This window comes from Nymphalis io, chromosome 20, assembly GCF_905147045.1.
Source record: "Nymphalis io chromosome 20, ilAglIoxx1.1, whole genome shotgun sequence".
Taxonomy (NCBI): domain Eukaryota; kingdom Metazoa; phylum Arthropoda; class Insecta; order Lepidoptera; family Nymphalidae; genus Nymphalis; species Nymphalis io.
The window spans coordinates 7,536,286-7,548,477 of record NC_065907.1 but is presented as its reverse complement, the minus strand read 5'-3'; the positions used below and the strand labels follow the sequence as shown (position 1 = coordinate 7,548,477).

The 12,192-nt window shown below is 32.5% G+C and overlaps 1 protein-coding gene across 3 annotated transcripts in view; it reads right to left on the bottom strand.

Moving 5' to 3' along the window:
* LOC126776318 (protein trachealess) overlaps positions 1 to 12,192 on the bottom strand; it is a 59,050-nt gene that overhangs the window by 25,364 nt on the left and 21,494 nt on the right. For all 3 annotated transcript variants that reach the window (XM_050498753.1, XM_050498754.1, XM_050498755.1), the window contains exon 3: positions 430 to 506. In XM_050498753.1, coding sequence (XP_050354710.1) covers positions 430 to 506 — 77 coding nt within the window. The remainder of the gene's footprint in view (positions 1 to 429; positions 507 to 12,192) is intronic.

Here is a 12,192-nt window from a genome sequence, read left to right as displayed (position 1 = left end):
CAATATTCAGTATTAATAAAGGAATATTTAGTGTTAAGATTTACCCGAGAGATCATCTTAAATTACTGTAGGTAATAACGATACGATCCTAATTCAATTTCAATCCAACTTTGACTATTCTATGTTGATTCGGATCGGAATCGAACCGATATGATGTCAACATAAACCGTTATGTCTAAATAAAAATTAATTGTTAACTTTTACGCCAATAGTCAACAATTTAATTAAGAATAGAAAAATGGATAAGCGGCAACTATTACGCTTCGATTCGATCGCGATTGGAAATCGGTGTCCAAAATTTGGGCTAAACCATGTAAACTTTGCTTCCGCGAAATAAAGCAGTAGTGCTTGGTTCAAGCTCGTCTGGGTAAGTAGTCCAACATCTGGACTAAAAAGGCATATTTATATATGTAGTACAGTAAAGCTTACCTGTAGTATGTGTGTGCCTTGATGTTGCTCAAACAATTCCATAGCCAGCCCTGCAGCTGTTCGTCTGTTTTGAGCACCTGCAACAATGTGATATACTTTTAAACAAAAACTAAATACCGTCTAATAACCATTTTTATCATACTCTATATAATATTACTTTTTTATCTGTCAAAAAACGAACAAACATTACGGATACGGCGACTTTTTTTTTTAAATATAAAGTGTTGCAAAGCAAAAGAAAACACTTAAGCCATAGTTGGTAAGTCCTGTATGATCGTCTTAAACAATATCATAACAACACAGCGGATACAAACAAAAATATAGCGTCGAAATATAATATTGTAAAAAATAAAATATGTCATCGAGAACAACAAAGGGCGTCATAAAGTAGGATGTAACCCGAGACTCCGATGGTATCGCAACTGGCGGTAGCGACACGAGTCCCTCTTCTACGTACCTGTCGGGGTATCTGCGTACTGAGATGATCATGATTTTTTATATAAGTTTAATTAAGTTTATTCATATATTCTTTATCATTGTTGTAAATATTAGCGCAAGAATGTAATACATTGATTTATTTATATGAAAGTTACAAAGTTATGTAAATACTTAAACTGGACACGGCTTCAAGCTATAACACATTAATGCCCTGATCGGCTTTGTGCCTCGTTTCGGTGTTCCCCAAACCCACTCAAGTAGTTGTTTTAAAACATCGCTCAAATTAAATGGTGAGTGAGCCAGTGTAATTCCAAGCACTCATGATCACATTTAGATCTCATGGTTCAGGGCGTATGGTGTAAAAAATAGTTTATATTTCTAACAATGCCAGTGTCTATAAGCGAAGGTCATTTAACTGTAGACATTTACCGGTCTGCCTTTCATAAATCAATTATTTTTTTCTTATCATTCATAAAAGTAATGTTTGCGTAACATTTTTTTTCGTACCATACCATTTTTCTTTCTTTTCAAATAATTTATTAATATTAGAAAATTTATCGTAATACTAAAAGTTACTAAATTTAATTCCTTATATTATGCGAATAATAAAAAAAGTAATACATAACTAAAATGAACGCAATGCAATGTATGAACTTCTAATAAATCATTCAAGAGTACCGACAGCACAAAAAGGGTACGAGTTAATTCATTTGTTATTGAAAGTGACACTAGTCACAAGGACACAAAACTTCGTGACCGTGCTTCGTGAGGCGGCGACAGACGGACATACAAGCACGACCCGCGCAATATTACGATATTAGTGCAAGGAAGTTAACCATCACGAGTTTATGTAATGTTACCGAACATGAATTCACACTGATTGTTCACGTGGCGTGAAGTTTTATTGAGAAATAATTATGCGCGAAGACTTATGATAGGGAAGTTATGGTCGCAACACACATAGATAACAGATGTTCTGAACAAAGCCTTTTCTCCTCTTAAGAATGATTAGAGCTCATGTCTGTATGACTACTTGTGATCAACACCAATATCACAATTTGCATATCTGCCTTCCAATTTTAAATTAAGAAACGGATATAAAAAAGTTAGAACGTCTCAATTTTTGATGCTTCTTAAGTTTAAACTTAATAAACATTAAAAAAACTTATAGATGAAACACTTTCACTAAATTTTATAACAAAGGAATATTAAAACATTGCATATGTTAAATGTTTTCGAGTAAAATACAAGACACATATTGTTTAAATAACGTTGTCATAAGAAGTCAACCGTAACTTTTCAAACAAAACAAAACAAAACTGTTTGTGCTATGAGTTTAACCAAAGTGGTGACTGCATATGGAAGAAAGTTTAAGGATAGTCTTGTTTTTAAATCAGTTTGAAGTGAAGCTCCTTTGGTGACGAAAATAAAATTTAAGTAAAACGTTTCTGTTTGCAACGTTTTAAATCAGAACGCCTTATTTTCTTAATAGGTATAAATTTGGAGCATCATAATATCCTGTCACTATTTTATGACAAAAATTTATGAGCCTTCTAAAGTTTATTTATGTATAGATAATGACCAAATTTAATAAACAAAGTAATCAAAATGTTAACAGCTACAATTAACTTACATTTTTTTTTTGTTATATTCGCCGGGAGGGCAAATGACTCTACTCCACCTGATGGTAAGTGGTAGTAGAGTCCAAACGCGACGACGGCCAGTACAGACGGGAAAAACGTTCTGCACTAGCCGCTTTCGCCTTGCCGGCCCGCAAGATGCCTCTTCACGCCTCGTTTGAAGGAACCCGGGTTGTAAGAGGAGGGGAACACGTGAGCTGGTAAGGAATTCCATTTTTTGGAAGTGCGACAAAGAAAGGAGTTGCCAAATTTCTTTGTTCGCGATGGAATTGATGTCACAGTTAGGCGGTGACATCGACATACTTTCCAATAAATATTTACTTGCATCTTTACGGATGGATCTTAATTGGAATTATCGTATATGAATACTTTTTTATATTAAATATAGTTTTTTATATTAAATATAGTCGTATTTATATAACATTTAATTTTTTGACATTTCAAGAAAACATAGGACAGAAATAAATGTTATTCTAACTTACTGTAACCTAACATATTTATGAACACAAAATGAATCCTATATATATATAATAATTGAAGTATCATCGTCAGAGTAATAATCGTAAAATGATCATGATAAAATGGTAATAGATAAGAATAGTAAAGCAGTACAGTTTTAACAAACTTAATTCGAAAGTGCTTGCGAAAGCTTACTAGAGTATAACTTATTTTGATCAGTCCGGACTATCCTGCAATACAGATGCCCCGTATCCATCCTACATACCAAGTCGGCGATTTCAAAGCGCAGTTCTCTCTGTTCTGTTGAATTAAATCGTAATAAAACACACGCTCCGGCTATCGCGACATCGCGAGATAAATATATACCCAAATATAGCATGTGAACTTTTTTTATCAGTGTAAAATTTCAGGGTAGATTGGGTCAAACGATTATGCTATGCGCTTTACAATGCCTGAACGATTTATTATTTGCTATTACGGATAGTTTTAAAAGGTAAAAAACATATTATTTTTATCTGAAATGCTTAAGTCTGTTGACGGTCTTATAATGGATGAATGTAATGGATCGGCACATCGGTCTTGTGGCTATTTTATAGCTGAAGATATCATGGTCGTGGGTTCAAACTTCGTGTCGGTTCAATAAGTTTAGCAGCTTTTTGAAATTGGCAGTGTTAATGCCTCGGAAAGCCTAACTGGCTTTCCGAGGCATTAACACTGCCAATTTCCTGCCCCATGAACTCTTCGGCCGTTTCGGATTGCCATCCCATCGGATTATTAGTGAGTGCACCTATATTTCCGCACGCACTTGTTGGCCACAGCGCTCGTGGCTCGGCGGCGATATTATAGTACTTAAGTGTGTGCAAATCGGTTACAAAGACATCAATTTTCACCTTACTGTTGCGAAGTCAAAAGGAGGGTTATGATTTTGTACGGCATATATGTATGTGGGTATGTATGTATGTTCGTCTGTTTTCTCATAACTTTTGAAATACCTATCATAATTTGACAATTATCTCAAGCGTCTATATGGCGTCCAATTAAATTGAATATGGCGTCGTCTAGAGGACATAAGGTTATTAATTAAAATAATAAAAAATCTTAACAGCATTTTAAAATTGTGTAGTATGAAGCTGTATGTAAGCATACCGATGGTCGATACAGAAAAACCAAAGACAAAAGATAGTATAAGTAATAAATAAAACAATTTATATTACTCGTTCGACCCCAAGCAAGAACAAATTTTTATTAAGGCCGCTAAGACTCGGCATAATTTTCTCATTACGTACGAAACGGTGTGGTATTACCCTTAAGTCAGATTCCGACCTCATAATGGCTGTAATTTCAACGCATTACGAGCTATAAGCTAATAATGTTATATTAATCGATAAATATATATACCCGTGACGTCACATCTACACTAGCTGATGTGTAATTGAGTAGAGATGAAAGAAATTATAGTCCTTTAAAAGTAAAGCTGGTGGTCCAAATGATCTATTTTTAAAATATTAGTCATACGGTTGACTTTTTGTGTCATCGGAAGTTTAATTGTTATATGAGTCATCTGATGGTAACAGCGCATTGATACCCTGATATCAAAGATATTATGTCCCTTGTGCCTGTAACTACACTGGCTCACTCAACCTTCCAACTGGAAGAAAACAATACTATATATTGCTATTTAGCGGCAATATATGTGATGAATAGGTAGTAACCCTTTCACCAAGTATGTTAGGTTAAGGTAAATAAGTATGGATATATTAATGTTTTCCAAAAGATACTGTAAATTTGTCCTACCAAATAATTAGTAATATTATAAATGAGATTTTTTTGAGCTTTCAGTTCTTAACCTCTTAACTAAACAATGTGAAATTTCGCACACACATTGCATTGAAACCGGGCGGAAACTAGTATTAAATATATTTCAATTAAACTAAAATTAACCTATAAAATACTTAATTTGGAACAGTAGTTTTGACAAAATCAAAAGAACATTTAAAGTTGTATGCTACATTAGGTTATATTTTTGTCATATAATTTAATTTTATTTTTTAAACTTTGCGATGTACTTATATATGTAATAAAGTAAAGTAAGTAAAGAACATTTCTCACGTAAGAAAACGAGCGTTTGACAAGTTTTTAATTAAGTTCATCAATAATTACCATATAACGAAGCCTTAAAATGTCAATTAATATAATACAAAATATCAAGAAGACGAAAAAGAAATTAATATTAAAAAAATATATCCTTATAAACTTTCCCGCAATAAAAACTCATCGTGTTACATTTCCAATGTTTGGTGAGAACAGTAATAATTTGGAGTTATTTGTCCTTTTCGACATGTGCGGGCAGTGCCAACATTGACCGGGGGTGTTTTCTCAAAGCGAAATTAAATAAAACTCAACGCCTAATAAACTGAGGGTTGGTGGAATTCGGGTACTGGCTGGCCCATTTGGACGATAGATTGGTGGATTATAATTACGAGCTTTATAGTTATATAAACCGACTAAAAACACCTTCTGTTTCATTGTATGTTAGTGTGCGTTTTTTTTCTACACGGTCGTTTCTTATGATTTCCTAATATACCATCCATATGAATACCATAATAATAATAATAATAATAATGTCCTCCAGACCGATTTCGGCCACGGCGGCCAATCTCAAGAGAGATTAGCCAACTACGCAGGAGATATTATAGTGCACAAGTGTGTGCGCAAACACAGGTGCACTCTCTATTCCCTAACTCTCATAATCCGATGGGACGGTAATCCGACACGACCGGAAAGAGTTCCGGCGCAGGACCAACGGCTTTACGTGCTTTCCGAGGCACGGGAGTGTACACACTTCCAACTTCTAGACTCCGGGCTGCTACTGAGAATTTTCTGACAGAAAAACCCAATAACTTTTTTACTGGCCCGACCCCCAGGTCGGGCCAGTAAAAAAGGAGGTCCTAGGTTTAATTCCCAAATTAAACCCAGGACCTCCGGGTCTGCGGCCTTATATCAAGCCACTAGACCAACGAGGCAGTCAAGTCAGTGAATACCATATTTAGTATATGAAATATTAATTAAAGTACTTTGATATTCCTATATATACATTTATGTAAACGTAATATTATGCTATACTATTTATGGTTATATGGTTTTTGCATTACTTATTCAAATTATTAAGACAATTACTATTCATTATTACAAATCTATTAAAAAAAAATCTAGATATATTTTATACAATAAAATATTTTATTTGATATTGCAATCATATTTGCAAAAACGGCACAATTATATTGATATAAAAAAAAATTCAAAAGGCCATCAATACATATAATATAATATATAAGTGAATATAACTAAACGAAAATATACTCCATAAAACTAAAAACGATTCCGAGAAATACCCCAAGACAAAGTTTTCCCTCCCTTAAAAATAATACAACACCCGTTGATTACGAACCCCCGGGGCCCTTGACCGGAACTCGGGCATCTAATGAAGAATTACCACCCTTTGTGGTTCAACTACTTTAAGATCACATGTTGTTATCAAAACTACACTTTTGGTATTTCTTAATGGATATCAATTTGTTATATGAATATTATCATAGCCATAAATATAAGCAATAATTCTAATTAAAAAATAAATTCTAAAATCAAAATAATTAGTCTGGCTAATTAATTAAATTCAATATTTTATTTATACCGCTTACAAATTTGTAAGCCATATTATATACGCCATAAAAAATAATACAGACCTAGCACGTACATAATAATTTATATTTAATTATGTCAGTACAGTTGTGGCATGTGTGAGAGTAAACACATAACATAAATATGTGAAAAATACCTAAAAATCACGATACCGTAGCATAATGAATTATAACTAGCCAATTACACGGACGAATAACCCTTCGACCGGCTGCCGGGGTTTGTGCGACCGACGATCGATACCAAATAAAAATGGCTACAAAATCCCGGAAAATGTTGCAGTATTCAGAACACGTACTGTCAATATAGAATGCCGGGCGATGATTGTGATGCACCGACAGAGGGACGAGCAAAAATGGTCTGCCAACAACTGCGGATTGAAAATAAACGCGAACTACGAATAGTACCTATAGCTAGTTTGGTATTGATATTAAAACTGTGAATGTCTCATGGCTGAATGCAAAATTATATGTAAAATAATAGAATACATATTATATGAAGACTTCGTTATGTCATTCGACTATTTACAATCGATAAAATAAGCAATAAGGTACTTATATATGCAGAAAATTTTCGAAAATTAAAGACTATAAATAACGTAAGAGTAATTTAATTATACTAGTACTTAAAAAAAATGCCGAATGAATATGTCTTAATAGATACCAACTTTATTGAAGAAAAAAAGTATTGTATTAATGGTGAGTAGGGGGTTACAGAGTTCATTAAAGATGGCTTAGGAAGGGTTAAGTTATTGAATGAGATCAATGTATTGTATAAACTGTAGGTGAGGGTTCGAAGGATGTGATCAAGACTACTTACAAGATAATGAGATAAATACTTATTTAATTATAAAAAAGTCTACAGTCTACTAAATTAAAATTTAAAAGTTTCTCAGTCTCATAAAAAACAAAACATAAAAATGGAGTTATAACCGAGTAGATGAATAATTTTGGACTAAACTAAAATGATTCTATAAAAAATACTAAATAAAGCGGGTAGAACGAAAAATTGTGAAAATCCAATATTTCGTCTGAACCCGTGTCGCGACACATTTTCCCTTATTTATTGTTATTTTTCTATTTCGCTGGCAGATGTGCCGTACTATGATTTACGGTAGATTGTATTTGGAGCCGAAATTATAACGGGCTCATAATTTTTTTTTTATAATTTTCTTGAGGTACTATATATTTTATTAAGTGTTTATTATTTATCTAATTACATAAATGTCTTATTAATTATTTAAAAAAAATATATTTAAAAAAGATGCTATAAAATTACTTACAATTCGTCTTAAATATGGATATTTTGTAATTGTTGATGTAAATTATTTCATAATTTTCTATTATATAAATAAACAAAACTAATGTGTAAGAGAAGATTCGAAATTTAAAACCGAGACGGGATGTAAAAGATAATATTACTATACATTAAATAAAAATAAGGAATCGAAAGACTTGTTAACATACAACATGTCCGATTTCCACGAACGCCAACACCCTACTGCAATAAATCAAAGGTGCTGCCGCCAAACGGCAATATGGGGAACAAAACATGTGTTTACCACCAAGTTAATTTGTCGAATTTATCTGCTTGTCTCTTGTTATTGTATTGAGAAATATTGCGTTTCGCTGAGTTATGTGTTTAGATTCTAAGATAGCTTGCTTGCCATTTTCACCGTACTCATTCGTGTGTACACCTATCAATTTTATATTATTATGATAAATTTCGAATACACACATTGGTTATTTGAAAATAGTTGTTCTTTGATGAAACTTATCTCGAAATCTTATTGAAAGTATTGTCCGTTGGTAATGTAAAAGTAACTGTTATTTCAAATCGTATATTTTCCTAAAGCCATGTTGGTGACCCAAAATAAATAAAATAAAGCTATGTAATAGTAACAGCCTATCTCCTTCTTTTTGAGGAGAAGGTTTGGAGCTTGCTGGTAATGGTCCAATGCGAGTTGGTGGATACAAGTGGTAGATAATCATCCGCCACACGCAGCTTTCATTATGATGTTGTTTCATTCTCCCACGAGATGAATTATAAACACAAATTAAGCAAATGAAACTCAGAATTATCGGTTAAGATTATCGTGTTCTAACCAATGGGGTTCGAATATTTCAAATTCATCACGGCTCAATTATTTTAAATTTGTATAAATTATAACAACATAATTATAAAATGATAGTACATAACCCATATCAGGATATACAATAGAGTTAAAATTTCACACTAATTACACACTACTAATTGCGTACTTCACAGCTGACATCTGACAATTATGATAATTAATATCGATTTGGTAATTTAAATTTCAACGATGAATATTAGTGATAATTCAAATACATTTTTTACCAAATCTATATGAAACACATAATAATAATTCTTTGTTTTGTTTTTTATATTTCGTTTATAAAACTGACTAAGACTGCTTAAGATAAAAATATATATAACACTAATTTTCTTCAGCGGCTTCGCTTGCGTTAGGGGAGGAGGACAGATGTTAGATGTAAAAAGTAGCCTATGTCCTTTCTTGGGATTCAAGCTTGTTTTAAAAAAATATATCGGAATCGGCTTAGTGGTTATCCATGAAAGCGTAACGGACATACAGAGTTGCTTTCGCATTTATAATATTAGCACAGATTTATCATTTAAATTAAAATATATCTAAGATCATTTATTTGTAAATTTCCGAACGTATTTATATATTTTGTATAATTAATTCTATCACTAGTGAGTCTCAAATAGCATGTATTTACGGTTAAATATTTCTAACAGCACAGACATAAAAATAAAAAAGTACCATAATGGTGTTGGTAATGTGACGAGGTATTGACTGGACCGATCCAGTAAGCCATTTACGGTAGAAATATCCACTGTTATATGTATTTAAGAACTTAATTTAGCTTCTTAATAGATCAAGACGACATTGCAATAGTGACACTAGATTTCAAATTTATATATAGTTGTAATTAGTGTGACTACATCGTATATCTTTGAACGTGGCCATGTCTGATTGTGAAATGTAACCGTTTACATATACTATGTATACTAAAGTCTGTGTTGGATGTATTGAAAAGATTTAATTAATGTTTGTTTACCGTAACAGCCTGTGAATGTCCCACTGCTGGGCTAAAGGCCTCCTCTCCTCTTTTTGAGGAGAAGGTTTGGAGCTTATTCCACCACGCTGCTCCAATGCGGGTTGGTAGAATTCACATGTGGCAGAACTTCAGTGAAATTAGACACATGCAGGTTTCCTCACGATGTTTTCCTTCACCGTAAAGCACGAGATGAATTATAATCACAAATTAAGCACATGAAAATTCAGTGGTGCTTGCCCGGGTTTGAACCCACGATCATAGGTTAAGATTCACGCGTTCTTACCACAGGGCCATAATAATATTGAACTATTTATTCACGTGTATTATGATCAGCTCTATGGAGAGTATTACGTATAAACAAATATTCATTCGTTTTTATAATCTTAAGTGATTTGACATTTTTTCTCCATTTCTATTTATAGTCTGTTCTATAAGTGTTTTTGTCAAATAAGGCCAAATAAATAATGCAAGGTTAGGACTTGCTTTATTTGTTTGGACTGCTAAGATTAGTGTCCAAGCTAAGAACAATTCAAATAGAATAAGAAAGTATCTGATATGTATTTGCATTATTTATCTCCTAAATGTGTTGATTGGTTTAACAATTGAAGTAACAAAGAAGTTAGTCCCAAATTTAAATTTACTATATATAAAAAGTCGATTTATCCATAATTAACGAGAGTATACTTAAAAAAAACGATTCTAAAATTAAATCATTAAATTGTCCGCGTTACACCCATATGAGACTCCCAGTGAACCTCAAACTTTACACACAAAGCCGCAAGTGGCACAGTGGTGAACCAATTAAACGGGCCAGACAAAATCGTCAAACGAACCCCAACAATTTGAATAAACCAAGTCACGTTCGCCAAATAAGCAACACTAACAAGCGGTATATCGCTTGCACTGATTGTTAATTGATTAGATTAAAAATTTTGGCCCAATTCACGTCGTATTGTTACACCGGGGGATTGCCCGCTAAGTAATCAGATGTTTTATTAGCGTCGGTGCCTTTTACAATTTACATGTTGACAGTTATTAATCAATCGTTCTGTATAATTTTTAATCAATATTTTAATAATTTGAAGTATATTTTATTAAACAAAAATTTATATATATATTTTTTTTGTTGGTAGTCAAACAACACTTTTTACACTATATTCAAATAATTTCATGAATCATACGCGGATTTTACTAAAAAAAATGAAATCGTTACTTTCAATGAATGATTACTGGCAGATTTTTTTTAAGTTTGTTTTTATGTAGTGATGTATTTTGGTCACATTTTGGATTAGTAACTACGACTATATTATGTCAATAGCGCAGTTATTTGGATGACAATTTTTATCTTTGTCCTTAAGTCAATGCAGTTGATATATTTTTTCATTTACGCTCTCCATCTCTCGGGTTAGTCAATGCTCTAGACTTATTACCTACTTATTGAAAAATATGATAAAATACAAATATGCTTTATTCTATACCAAAGAATAAAGTAATAGACACACAAAATAAATGTTATATAAGTATGTAAAAAGGTGTTCTTATCGCACCTTTGAGTAGAGGTCAAGAAGTTGAAATAACTTAGGAGATTATACAAAGGTTCAGATCTGTCAATTATAATAAATTAGTTTTATATCGTCCTTACCTTTTATAGTTTAAGCATATTTAGACAGGATTAAATGTGATTGCTGTTTTTTTCTCGAAAGTGCAACTAAAAAGGGTAGCAAAATGAAATAAAAAAATAAGTACATCCGAATCAAATCCGATAACTGCAAATTTAATAAATTTTATTCGTCTCGTAATATTAAATAATATGTTCTATGATTTCTTTTTAGTGATATTTTGAATAGAACTAAAAATACCGTTTAGAGGCAGCAAAATCGCAGACTGTGCTATATGAATGTGCATCGTATAAATCTCACAGGTGACATTTACTTACAAATCGAAGTACTTTCTCAAAGTTCCCTCATCTTTATTGCGTACGTGAGCATATTGGAACAACATAGCCCCAAAACATTTTGCTCTACAATTCTGACACCCCTAAACGTGCATGTTTTATTGTCGAATATTTTTATTTTAATACCGCTATAGACTATAGGCGGGTTTGAAAATTGAGTTAAAATGACAGTGGCATACGTAGTGATTCGCTCCGCGGTCGCATTAAGCGCATTAGGGACTGAAATTGGATTTGTCGTGGGGCGGTCTGTTGGTACACTTGTTAGGAATTTGAGCCTCTCTTACTAAAAAACTCTTTATTATATCAGTATAATTTAGCTATTTAATTATATTAAAAATAATCAGGGAGATTATTACTATAAGTAGCAATAATATTTATATTTGTATTCTTGTATTGTATTCGTAACATACAGTCCCGTTAGACAAGCTAAGCTAAGCAATTGTTAATCATAACTTATATATTGTTATTATCT